This window comes from Zalophus californianus, chromosome 2 (assembly GCF_009762305.2).
Source record: "Zalophus californianus isolate mZalCal1 chromosome 2, mZalCal1.pri.v2, whole genome shotgun sequence".
NCBI lineage: Eukaryota > Metazoa > Chordata > Mammalia > Carnivora > Otariidae > Zalophus > Zalophus californianus.
In genome coordinates this window covers 80,791,853-80,806,035 of record NC_045596.1, presented here as the reverse complement: position 1 = coordinate 80,806,035, position 14,183 = coordinate 80,791,853, and the positions used below count along the sequence as shown (strand labels likewise).

At 46.2% G+C, this 14,183-nt stretch overlaps 1 protein-coding gene across 8 annotated transcripts in view; it reads left to right on the top strand.

Annotated features, from left to right (window-relative positions):
• TSPAN5 (tetraspanin 5) overlaps positions 1 to 14,183 on the top strand; it is a 169,197-nt gene that overhangs the window by 133,497 nt on the left and 21,517 nt on the right. For 6 of the 8 annotated variants that reach the window (XM_027599699.2, XM_027599701.2, XM_027599700.2 and 3 more), the window contains one exon: positions 2,385 to 2,435. In XM_027599699.2, coding sequence (XP_027455500.1) covers positions 2,385 to 2,435 — 51 coding nt within the window. Of the gene's footprint in view, positions 1 to 787; positions 965 to 2,384; positions 2,436 to 14,183 lie in introns of all 8 variants that reach the window. The other 2 variants (XM_035726288.1, XM_027599703.2) reach the window with 1 other exon arrangement.

Here is a 14,183-nt window from a genome sequence, read left to right as displayed (position 1 = left end):
GGGATGCTGTGTCTGCACTTGTCACTCATTACCCTATTGTGCCTAGGACCTCTGCATATGAAAGTAACATGCTGAATTGCTCTGTTTTTGTACTACAGAGTCCCCAAGTATCTTGGAGTCATTTGGGGGACTGGTGCATTTGTCGTTTTCCGTCAAAAACCTAAAGTGACACAGCACTCTGACCAGGGCCACAGAGGGACCAAGCATGGTTTTCTGTCGGGATGTTCACAACAACAACTCTTTTGAAACCCTTTCCAAACCTCTAAGAGCAAAGAGCAGGAAGAAAGGGGTCTTCTGTTTTTGCCAAATCAAGGACATGCTGGAGCTTTTGCGTCTGCGGGTTCTGAAGGTATTGGATGCGATTTCACTGGAGTCGATAATTGGCAGGAGATTTGGGACATTCTGCTTCTAAAAATACAACCAGATTTTCAGGGCCGTCGGCCGTCTGTTTTTATTTTATTTTTTTTATTTATTTATTTTTTTCAGTCCCCCCTTTCCCCTCCGCTCCCGCTGTTTCCCCCAGCCCCCCTTGGATTGATGAGCCAATGCCCACAACATGTCAGCAACCACCTGCTGCGGATGAAGACCTCATCAGGTGGACAGCTCTCCGATTTCCCCAGAACGACAAAGAATAAGCACCCGCACGCCCATCTTCTGTGTGCACCTCTCTCAGTGGACAGCTTTCCTGACATTTAACTTAATCAAGATGTTAGTAAAATAAACAGGGTGCACTGCTGCCATCGGATTGAAACTGCTTGTTAACCTGCCCGCTCTCTTTTCACTTCAGTGTTTGGGAAGGAAATTCAGATTTGCTCTTGGTAATGAAGATGAGGAATAAGATGTGCCCGTGCTCATGGGCAATTACACCCGGTCCTGACCACTGAGCTCTGAGGGGGTGGACAGCCCTGTACAATGTGTCATCAAACATGGGACACCCTGATTGCAAGACCTGCTATTATTTTAGGTAAAATCAAGGGGAAAGAACTGAGATACCATCGCTTTTAAGACCTGTCCCGATTTCAGACATGTTAAAATGTGGGGAGCGGGGAGAAATGTGTATCTCAGAGCAGATGAAATAAAGTGACAACTAACTACAGTGGGAAATCCCCCTGGTCACTGCTTGCTCCCCCAACCCCCCACTCAACACAGCTCAGGGGCAGCACTGTGGTGTTTGTGTGCTCCCTGGCATACGCGAAGTTATGGCACTGAGTTGAGACCAGGCCAAGCTATGGAAGCCCTTGCAAGGATGATAGAAGTCATATAAGTTTCTGAAAAATGGAAGACTCCAGGACTTTTCTTGGGTCCCATTGGACTTTGTAAGACTCATGTTACCTTCTGAAGAAGTGGTAAAGAGTGTGTTGAGGGCTTCTGCATGCCCTCTTCCTGGCCCATTTCCAGGGGCATGATGGTGTAGAGAGAATCACCAGCTCTTTTCCACTCATGTCTCTGGTATTCCGTTTTCTAGTGAATACCAGGCCTGGCTGTATAGGGGCAGGTACTGTGCCCTTTCCTACACTAAAAGGCAGCATTAAACAGTATTTATAACTTTGGTTTTACTCAAGAGTCTACCTAATTATTATTCTTCATAATGTCAATGACTTTGGAGCACCTACATGTCCCCAACCCTTCTTTTAAAAAAAAAAAAAAAAAACTAAAAATTTCTATTTTTCCAGGTTTATTGAGATAAAAGTGACAAAATTATAAGATATTTAAAGAGCACAACATGATGATTCGATATGCATATACGTTGTGAAGGAATTCCCCACCCTTGAGTTAACACATCCATCACCTCACATAGACCTTCCTGTGTGTGACATCATTTCCGTTCCCTTAGCAGAAGTTCAATTTTACAAGATGGTATTACCAACTGTAGTCACGGTGTTTACATTAGATCCTCGGACCTTATTCATCTTACAGCTTGTACCCTTTTGCTAACCTTTTTTCTATTTCCCCCAGACGCTGGCAACCACTTTTTTACTCTGTTTCTATGAGTTCAATTTATTTATTTAGATTCCACATGTAAATGATACTCTGTGGTATTTATCTTCTCTGTCTGGCTTATTTTACTTTGCATAATGCCCTCCAGGTTCATCCATGTTGTTGCAAATGACAAGATTTCCTTCTTTTCTAAGGTTGAGTGATAGTCCATTGAATATACATACCACGTTTTCTTTACTGAACCCTTCTGAATGCCTAATTTTAATCAAGGTGATTATGGTATTTTTCTGTCAAAGGCTGTTACTCAGATTTTAGATAGGAGTATTTCTCAGCCTGGTAAAGTGACAAAAGAATCGGTTGAAAACTTTATTTGTATTTGTGTTAGTAAAAACATGGCATTTGTCCTTATACTTAACACCCTTTCTTTCTTTCTTTCTTTCTTTCAGTTTTTGGGAATAGCATTTCTTGGAATTGGACTGTGGGCGTGGAATGAAAAAGTAAGTTGAATATCATGAAAATGCACCCATTTTGGTTGTTAGAGGTTGCACATTGTACTACATGTTGTCTCCTTTTCCTCTTTGACAACAGCAGAGTATAAAGAAACATTCTTTAATGAAAGAAAGTGTTCTTGGAAGATAATGTCATATTTCTAAGGCTCTTTAGAATGAAGACTAAATCAGTCATTATATCAAAATAATTACAAAAGTAACAATACATGTGCACAACAGAGATCGTGTGTTGAAATTGTATCAGTTAGCTGGAGATAACCTATTTTTGTGGAACATTTCCTCACTCTGGCACAAGAATTTCATTAATGCTTATAAATATCACTAAACCACCTGCAGCCTTCTCTCTCTCTCTCTTTTTTAACCCTTTAGAAAATTACTCAAGCCATAAAGATGATTTTTCTTTTCAGTATGAGCACTATGTAATAAGCTATTAGCATGTCGTATGAAGGAAGCTGGATATAATTCATGTTTGAAAATCAGATGAACTTCACGTTAATACTAAAGAATGTGAATACTTGTCTGCTGATTGAAAGTATTCAGGAATGTTAAATTTATGAGCAAATACAATATACGGTATTTATGATTACAATATTTATGTAGTTCTGAGCAAATACAATATTTCCTAGGAAATATTTCCTCAACATTTCCTAGGAAATAATCTGGAAATATGGAGTAGCATATTCTAGGCTTCGATGAAGATACAATGTTCTGGACAATTGATGCTCTAAACAGCACGCTCATGACCCGACCACCCTGTGTCCACTTCTCTGCCTTACTTCCCATCTGCACCTTTTAATTGTTTCTTGACAAGAGGCCAGGCACTGGAATTGAAAAATTAACGTGAACTTTTTTCTTCCTTCTTTGGGAGTTGAATCATTGACAGGACTTTATCTCCCACCTTGCAGGAGTGAGGGGGTGTATGGATGGGTGAAAACTCACAAACACAGAGATTAGCTTCAGTTTTCCCAGAAGACCTGTCTGTTATCCCTTCGGTATTTCTTCCTTTGACCTTGACCATGGCCTGAAGCCAAGAGTTTTTGTGAGATATTCTATGCAGTAGGAGAGCAAAACTAAGAAAACCCAGCAAACAAAAGCCCCTCAGATGCCAGTAGGAATTTCTACAAGTAAAAAAATAAATAAATGTTCAGATTGCGTCAAATAAAACTCAAAGTAACTCCTGAGTTTTGAAAGTGAACCACCCTCTATTTATAAAATACTTCTACAGAATGTAAAATGTTTTATAGAAAACCAACCACCTGCCAGCCACATTCTGAGGGAGGGCAGTGAAGAAGGGAGACAAGGTCCCCAAACAGACATAATTTCATCTCTAGAAACTTTTATGTTGAATACTTGTCATCTTTTGGATTATGATTTGCTTCTGCGAATCAGTCCCCTTGTAGGCTCGTAGATTTGTATTGGTGGAATCTCAGAAATGTTACTTTCAGAAGCCTTCTGATTGGTTAATGCCGGGTAACACAGCTTTTTATAATCCTCCTTTAATAAGAGTCTTCCATCTGATTTGAAAAGATGTTGGAAGGCATTAAATGAACTAACCGTCTTTGGTAACAATAAACAGACCATTGGTAATTTTGAAGGTTTTTTTTTTTTTCTCTTTGTGAAATATAATTACCTTCTTGTTTCATCAGTTGCCCCAAAGGTCTCTTCTGTGATAAAATCATAAAATTCTAAAGCTGACAGTGTCACACAAATATCAGACCAAGGGGGTGCTGTGGTCTTTGGGTGGGGGGGAAATAGCAGTCCCCTCTGTGTCAAGGCCACTACCAATAAGTGGAAAGTTTCCTTGGAGAGCTGAAGTTACTTGGCCAATCACCCAGCTACCGTGTAGCAGAATTCTGTGAGCCAGGACCAGGTGGAGGTAGCAGAGGGTAAAGGACATGTAGGAACCCAGTTTGGTGCACACTGGCCGTGTCTCCGCACCCCCGCACTCTCCCACCCCTCAGCATGGGGACGCACTGGTGAATGATGCAGAGTCCCTGCATCTGTGGGGCCCTGACAATGAGCAGTTAACTAGCTGAGGACTTCTTTTTTTTTTTTTTTTTTAAGATTTTATTTATTTATTTGAGAGAGAGAGAATGAGAGATAGAGAGCATAAGAGGGAAGAGGGTCAGAGGGAGAAGCAGACTCCCCGCTGAGCAGGGAGCCCGATGCGGGACTCGATCCCGGGACTCCAGGATCATGACCTGAGCCGAAGGCAGTCGCTTAACCAACTGAGCCACCCAGGCGCCCGCTGAGGACTTCTTACAACCTTGGATGCTACACTCTGATGCTGGCCACCAAGGTGTCTCTAACTGCAATGGACTTGCACTGGTCCCCCTGCTTCCTCAAGAGAATTCTTTAAGATGTATGTCAGATGATTTCACTTCTCTGCTCCAGTCAGCTGATTCTCCATAGCTCGCGGCAAAACGTAAAGTTGATAGAGTCCCCTTTGGGCCCTTGCCCCAACACTGAGACCTTTTTCCTGCTTTAATGGCATCTCTGCCTCTGCCCTCACTGATGCTGCTCTAGACACCGTCCCCCCAGAAGTCTCAAGGGACATTTGTTTCCCTCCTGCTCTGAGCACTCCTTGCCTAGCTCTCACCAAGCTTTGCTCCTTCTCCTCCAAGGTTGGCTCAAATGATATGCCCGTGGAACCTATATGACCACCCACCTCTCCACTTTGGACCTGCTTCCTCACACTCATGTCCATGTGACATGCTGTTTCCCATCATCAGACCTTTCATGGCATGTCCTCAGCATCTTGAACGGTGCCTGACACAGACAGACTCTAGGGAAATGTGTTTTCCAAGAAGTAAATTCAAGAAGAGGGGTGAACAATAAATCAAGGTCCCAGAGAAGGTGCAGTGGGGTTGGATGGGGGTGCCCAGGGAAGAAACACATGGGGCGGGGGTGGGGGGAGAGCAGGCCAGCGGGAAAGGGGGACAGAGAAGGGCAGCAGCCTTCCCCATGGCGGTCTGCAGGCTCTCTTCCCCTTGGCCTTCACACCCCTACTTCTGGGGTACCTTAGGACACTGGGCGCAGGGTGGGCACTGAGCAGGCCCTGCACTGCTCCCATCCCGGCAGGACTGGCACCTGTAATGCGGGGCCATGGAACCCGAGGCGACGCTATGGGTAGTCACCACGCCGCACTGGCGGGCTGCCCCTCCTGCTGAACCTCCTCTCCCCACGACCCCCTTCCTCTGACCCTCTCTTCCTGCGACCGCCTCCTACTGACCCATGCCCCTTGACAGCCCCCCCCCCCAAAAAAAACCCCACCTGTGTTCAGGTACTGATGAGTGCTGCTGAGAAAGATAAGGTGTAGTTAGTGGTAGGAGAAAGAGTCTTTTTTAGAGAAGAGTAGTGGGGAATGGTCTCCCTGTGGAGGTGGCATTGGGGCAAGACCTGGAGGAAGTAGGCAGGATCTGTGGAGCGCTAGGACAACGGCATTCCAGGCAGAGGGAATAGCGAGTGTGGTGGCCATGAGTCAGGGCCTTGGGCATTCCAAGGAACAGGAAGTAGGCCAGGAGGGCTGGAAGGGAGAGGCAAGTGCAAGGAGGAGGAGGAGATGTGGCGAGAGGGGCAGGCAGAGGTCAGAGCAGGCAGGGTCATGCAGAAGTTTGGATGAGAGGAAGGCACCACAGCACTTTGGGTTTTGATAAGGGACTGTCCTGATCTGGCTTTTTTTTTTTTTTTTTTTTTAAAGTATCTGGCTTTTAAGATTGCTCTGGTGGTTGTACGGAATAGGAGCACAGGTTTGGGGCTGAACAGACCTGAGTTCCAGTGCTGCTCCTTCTGGGCAACTGTGTTAACTTCTCTCAGATGCCCTTTCCTCGTGTGCGCCACAGGGAGACAGTAATGTCTCCGCTAGGATTGTCGTGAGGATTAAATGAGATGGTCCCCTGGAAGTGCCGGTACAAAGTCAATGCTTCCTGTATTCAGAGCCGCCTCCCCGGACACGGGACTACAGCGCGCTGCTTCCGCCTGGGGAGGGACACAGTGGTGGCTTCGGAAGCGGCTTCGTATTTTAGGAGTGTTCAGGCTTTGGTCCACAGACCAGAGAATGGGTTTTGTTCTGCGGTCTCTGAAGGAGGATATGATCTGCATGGGTCACCTCGGTGACTGCAAAGGCAACTCTGTTGAAGCCCCTTTGGGTTAACTTCGCAACTGGACCAGGCCTCTGAGGGGGTGAAATTCTGAGGTGAACCAGATTTGGCCAAGGGTCGTGGGCAGCATGCTCCTCCTGGGCCGATAACACCAGCCAGTGAATCGGTAGTGTCCCCCCGCCCACCTAGTAGAGATGTGGGGACGTTTACGTGACGGAACACCTAGAGTTGGATAATCTCCAAATTGGGTCACACCTGGAAGGGTCAGATTTCCTTAACAGACTAGGCTTTACACATTTTTATGTGAAGTACAGAAACATTCGAGATAAAAAGTATTACCCGCCCCATACATACTTAATACTGGGCTGAGCCTTAAACCTAAGACTAATATTGCCTTTGTCTTTTATTTTTCTATTTTTTTTTAAGATTTTATTAATTTATTTGACAGAGAGTGAGCGAGCACAAGCAGGGGAAGCGGCAGGGAGTGGGAGAGGGAGAAGCAGGCCCCCTGCGGAGCAGGGAGCCCGATGCGGGGCTCGATCCCAAGACCTGGAATCATGACCTGAGCCGAAGGCAGACACTTAGCGACCGGGACACCCAGGCGTCCCTACCATTGACTTTTAGACATAATTAAATAATCCATTTTATGTAAATTCCGAATCGACTGTGCAGATGCAAAGGATGACTGTGTCTCCAGGGGAAACTGGTTTATGTGCAGTTTTTCAGAAATCATAGGATCTGCTGTTTTAGAAGGAACATTAACAATTTGTAGCATGAATCACCTCTATAACAGGCTTAGCAGCATCCAGCCATAATCAGTGCTCTCTAAAATAGCATTTATTGAACACATAGCACAGGACAGGGTTTGTGCTGGACTCTGGGGATAGAATTCCTCGGGGAATTTACAGTCTGGGAAGGGTGTGCATGTATATGTGTGTGTGTGTGTATACACACACACATATATACACACGCACACATATATACACACACATACACACATATATATACACACACACATATACACACACACAGATATACACACATATACACACACACAGATATACACATATATATACACACATATACACACACAGATGTACACACATATACACACATACACACATACACAGATATACACACATATACACACACATATATACATACACATATACACACACAGGTATACACACATATACATACACATATACACACACAGATATACACACATATACACACACACATACATACACACATATACACATATACACACAGATATATACACACATACACACACATACACACACATACACACATATACACACATACATATACACACATATACACACATATACACACATACACACACATATATACACACATACACATATACACACACATATACACATACACACAGATATATACACACATATACACATATATACACATACATACACGCACACACACATATACACACATACACATATATGCACACACGTGCACACACACATACGCACATACAATATACGCACGCACACATACACGCACATATACGCACACACATACACATATACACACACGCACACACACACATACGCACATACACACACATACGCACACATGCACACACACATACACACACATATACGCACACACACCTATACACATACATATACGCACACACATACGCGCACACACACACATGTACACACACATACATAAACTAATACATTGTAATAAATGCTAATCGGGGAGTGTATATAAGTTCGGCAATTCTTGTGGCAAACCACTCACCACTTCTGTCTCTTTGGGTTACTCTTAGTGTTTTAAAGACCTTCCTTTTACTAAAGTAGAATCCTGCTCTACTAGTTTTTACTTATTTTTGTAGATCAACCTTATCGGATCCCACAGAGCAAGTCCTTCTGCATGTTGGCCCTTAAGGTATTCGGGGTGGAGGCCTGGTTTCTTCTGAGCTTCCCAGCTAAACATCTGCTTCTCTCGGGGGGGGGGGGGGCGTCCCTTTACCATCTTGGTCTTGCTCCTCTGACCTTTTTCTAGTGTGTCCCCTGTACTGTTGAGAGAGTGTTTTTGGGACCAGAGAGGGTATGACTGGATTATGTCCCTTCTCTTATCTGTTGTTAGTGTAGCTTGAGATCCCCCTGTTGATGAGGGAGACTCACAAGTTGGTCTCAGATCCAGCTAAGTGTACCCTTTCCACCTCATGTCCGGCTGATTCTTCGGAATCAAATGCAAGACTCCATGTGCCCAGTTGTCATCCAACACATTCTGCATTCCGCTGAGCTTAGTTTTAGCTGTACATTTGGATCAAGCTTCTCCCTCAATTCTTTCTTCTAATAAGGGCTTCCTTTAGCTCCTCGCCCCCTGGGTGCCATCTGGGGATTTTCTGATTCAGTAGGTCTGGGGTGGACACTGGGATGCTCTATTTTCACAAGCCTCCTAGATTGTTCTGATTGCAGTCAAGTTTAGTTATCACTGATAAAAGCCATTGATATGTTGAGTAGGCTAAGGACAGAGCCCAGCGACATGTCCCTGGAAATTTCCTTTGAGGTTGACACTCATTCACTTATATGTGCCCTTGGATGTCATCAGTCAAGCAGTTTCTAATCCATCTACTTGTCGTTACATCAGACTGTTTTTCTGTTGCTTATTTTTGTAGACAGACTATATCCTTCACTTTATCTCTAATTAACCAGCCTAGAAACTTAGTTGAACCTGATACTTTCTTACTGAACCCATACTAGGTCCTGGAGCACATCATTTTTTCTCACCCAAGAACTCAGAAACCCTGTCAGTAAAGCAAGGGCTAAGGCACGGTTTATCATTTCCCCCTTCTAGAAATGCTTTCCTCCCTTGGCTTCTGAGATGCCACACATTCCCAGTTTTCCTGCCTCACAGGCAATGCCTTCTCATACTCCTTTGCCCCAGGCTTGGTCCTGAGACATCTTCCCTGTCTTCACTCAGGCTCTAGGCAATCTCATCCAAGCTTGGGCCTTCAAACGCCATCTGTCACTGATGCCTTCCAAATTCAGATCTTTGATGCAGACCTTACTGGAACTCTCCAGACTTGTGTAGCCAGTAGCTTACCCAATATCTCCACTTAAATGTCCAATGGCCTCTGAAACTTAATCCAAAACAACACTCCTGATTCCTCTCCTCAAACCTGTTCTTCCCAAATGTAGTAAATGGCAACCCTGTCCTTCCACTTGCTCAGGTACTCTTGACCCTCTTCCTTCTTTTCTTCTCATACCACGTTCAGTCCTTTAGTAAACACGGTCAACTCTGCCTTGAGAAAATGTGGGGAATCTCATTTCTTCTCATCGCCTCCACTGCTCCACCCTCATCTAAGCTGCGCCCACATCTTGCCTGCATTAGCGCAGAAGCCTTTGGTTGTTTCCCCGGCCTCGACTCTTGTTCCCCTACTCATACCCCAGGCGTATCTCCGTGAAGCAGCCAGAGTGATTCTTTTAAGATGTATGATAGAGTGACTAGTATTAAAAAACAAACAAACAAATATTGGGTGTGGAGAAAAGGGAACCCTTGTGCCTTGTTGGTAGGAATGCAGATTGGTGCAGCCACTATGGAAAATAGTATGGAGCTTCCTCAAAAAATTAAAAATAGAAATACTCTATGACCTAGCAATTCCACTGCTGGATATTGATCCAAGAACACAGAAACACTAATTCGAAAAGATATATGCAGCATGTTCATTGCAGCATTATTTACAGTATCAAGAATATGGAAGCAACCCAAGTGCCCACTGACAGATGAAAGGATAAAGAAGATGTGGTGTATATCTTATATAATGGAATATGACTCAACTGTAAAAAAGAATGAAATCTTACCATGTGTGACATGGATGAACCTAGAGAGTATTCTGCTAAGTGAAGTAAGACAGAGGTATGCCTGGGTGGCTCAGTCGGTCGAGCATCTGCCTTTGGCTCAGGACATGATCCCGGGGTCCTGGGATTGAGCCCTGCATCCAGCTCCCTGCTCGGTGGGAAGCCTGCTTCTCCCTCTCCCTCTACAGCTCCCCTTGCTTGTGCACTCTCTCTCTCTGTCAAATAAATAAATAAAATCTTAAAAGAGAAAGACAAATGCCCTATAATTTCGCTTAATATGTGGAATCTACGAAAATAAAACAAACAGACTCCTAAATACAGAGAACAAACCGGTGGTTAGAGGGGTACAAGTGGGGGAATGAGTGAGATAGGTGAAGGGCAGTAAGAGGCACCAACTTCCAGTTATAAGTCACAGGGATGAAAAGTACAGCATGGGGAACATTGTCAATAATATTGTAATAACTGTATGATGATGGTAACTAGACTTTTTTGGTGATCATTTTGTCATGTATATAAATGATGAATCACTATTTGTATACCTGAAACTAATATAATATTTAATGTCAACTAATATTTAAAAAAAAAGAGACAGATGTTATCACTTCTCTGCTCCAAACCTTCCAGTGAGCCCAATGAGCTTATCATCTCACTCGATATTGCCCCATTACTTACCTCACGTTCCACCTGTGCCCTTCCCCGCTGCTGTAGTCCTCACTGACCCCACGTTACTGTTTCTCCAAAATCTCAAACATAACTCCCCCCACCGCACCCCCGTCCCCCGCCCTTTGCCCTTGCTCCTCCCCTACCTGGTAGGCTGTCCCCCAGAGATCCACTTTGGCATTTTTCTTTACTTTCTGATCTCTGTTCAAATGTCAGCTCTGTCCACAGGCCTTCCTGGCCTATTTAAAGTCACCATTGTCACCCCACCCCACCCCAGCCTTTCTCCCCCATCCCTGTGTTTTCCTCCTACATGTTTTCATAGGATTGAGCATTTCCACGCCAGCAAGTGCATTGCTCTCACGCCCTACTAGAAAAAGCAGCTTTGTGAGGGCAAAAAAACAAACAAACAAACAAAAAAAAACGACAGCATTGACTGGCACCTAGTTGGTGTTCAAAAAAATACTGCCTTCTAAAACAGTGAACGAGCAAACAAATGATGAAAGCATTCCTTCAAACCGTGGCGATTTTGTGGCCTGTGGCGTTCAGTTAGAGAGGTGTGAAGTGGCCTCAGATCTCTCGGCGGAGGGCGGTGTGGACAGGTGTTACAGCCTGAGAGCAAGCAGAATTACACGTGGCTCTGATGTCCAATTTGATAGCGGGACAGTGTTACAAACAACAGCACGGCCGTTAATTTGGGATGTCAGGAAAAAAAATAACCATTTATTCCTGGCATAAAAATGGGAATCAATATATGATGGTCCTGTTTTGTGGGGAAATGAGGGGTGCCTTTCCTTCTCCATTTTGCCCACCACGTAGGCTGGTTACTCAGTGTTCGGCGCGCGGCGGGCGGCAGAGTGCTGCATCGCTGGCTAGCGCAGGTGGGGGCCGGGAGGAGCCTGCACTTTTCCGAGTAGGAAGAGTGTCCATCGCTGGCCAGGCCCCGTGGCTCCCCCTGCCCCCCCACCCCGCCAACCCGGCTGGCTCGCGGGGCCTGAAAACCCCGTGCGGCCGGGGCCTGTCTTCTGCGCCCTTTTGCGCTCCCTTCGGGCTGCGTGCTGCCCCCGCCGCAGATGCCGAGATGTCTGTGAGCAAGTGACCGAGAACGTGTGGAGGAGCTTTATATACCGGAGAGACGGCACGGGAAAAAACAGCTCTTCCTGAAGGGGTTTCGTTTTCACTTCTGTGATCTGTGGACCCCTGGGGTTACACTTTCAGAGAAGGATGACCTGTTCTTTTGGAGGTGGGGAAACTGAGGCCCAGAGAGGTGACACGGGAAGTCTGGCCGCTCCCCGCAGGCCCTGCCCTCCGATGCGCTGGCGGGGCCCTGGCTCCGTGGGGAGCGGGCTGGAAGGAAAGTCGGTGGCCGTCCTGAGCCCACCGGGGGAATGCGAGTTAGACCAGCTCTGACCTGCACTGCTTTTCTCTTCGGCTTTCCCGGGGACGGACAAGGAGGATTCTCTCTCCTGGAGGCTTCCCCCTGACCGCTCTCTCGCTGTGAGTCTCCCTTCAGAACCTTCCTAGTTGCTTCTTGTCACAGTCCGTTGACAAGATTGTTTTCCAAGACTCACCTTGGAAAAACTGCCCCAATTTTCCCAGGAAGGAAAATCTGAGACCGTGAGACTCAGTGATCCGGGCCATTCATAGTGGTGGTCAAGTTTCCATAGCCAGACGGTGGCGGTAGGCGGAGGGGGTTCCCCAGACAACTGGAACAGAACACTGCATGCTTTGGCTTTGAAACTACTTTAAGGAGCTGTTTCTGAGATGCTGAAAATCCTTCTTTGAAGATAGCATTTCATTGCCCAAAACGTAGTAAGTTTGTCCGCCTCTCTCTCTCTGTTACCCAAGTAATTCTCTCGACTTTTCTGTTGTAGCCAAAAATCTGAAAACCGAGCAGCTTTCGCTCAGTACCTTCAAAGTTAGCATGTGAGCTGATGTGTTGTAACCAGTATGTCCAACAAACACATGACATGTATCAAAACCCTTTTTCTTTGTGTGTGTCTGTGTAAACTTTTTTCAGAGTGATTTCTCAGGAATGAAAATTCAGGTGGGTCAAAAATTCCACAACTTTGTTGTTCACTCTTAGATACCATAGTCCTACTCTCATTTGGAGGCACAAGTCCAGGCCTGGATGAGTTGGAGAGTAATCAAAACTCCAAACCTGGCTTTGTGTTCCAGTGTTCTCCCTCGCCCAGCTGCCTCTGCCTTGGGCCCCTGAGGAGGGGAGCAGGGTGAGGCCTTTGCCCCCGGCTTCCTCCTGTCACCCCTCCCCCACTCACCAGATGCTCCTCTGCCCACTTCCTGCCAGAGCTCAAGTGGGGGTGGGGCTGTGCTCTTGGGACCTGGCGGATGGGGAAGGGGACCATAGCTTGGTCTTTTTGAGGCTTCCCTGCTGAGTCCCTCTGTCTGGTGGTTCCCTTGAGTTCAGTGGCTCTCTGTTCTAGGTGGTTGCCTGGTTCCCCGGCTCAGACCTGGCCATCGTCCTCAGCCCGCACTCCTCTGCACTCTGCCTTCTGAGGTTTCCTGTTCTCAGCCCCCAGCTGCCTCTCCCTGGACACATTCATCTGGGGGTGAGGCCAGTGCCACCAAGAACAGCCCTCGCCTGCCCTAGAGCCTGCCTGTCTCCCTGGATCTCCAGAATGGAGTCAGAGCCCAGCCCACAGGCTCCTTCCTGGGCAGTCTGGCCCTCACCAGGGTGTCTCAGAGCTCCCCCAGTAGGGCCCTTGAAACCGGTTCCTCACTAGGTTTGAGGTAAAAAGCAAGCTGCTGGGGAGTGGTTTTGCACAGCACAGCAACTGCTTTCTCTAGAGAAAGGAAATTCTCTCCTTCACTTCTCCCCTTGGTATCCACTTGAGTTCTCTGAGGTGCGCCAGGAAAAGAAGTGCCTCTTGGCCTGTGGGGGTGTGGTGGTGGGGGGAGGCTTTTGTCTCATACACACGTTGGTTTTCAGATAGTGATCAGGGAAGTCCAGGGTAAGAATATGTTACGTATCTTTCCTAAAATTTTAGGCACAGATATATGATGTTACGTTGAAAATAAGAATCTTCTTGCCCACTGCTGTTTGCCTTTTTCAGACCGCAGGGCATCATGGGGCTAGGTGGGCAGTAGATCAGTCTGGGGTC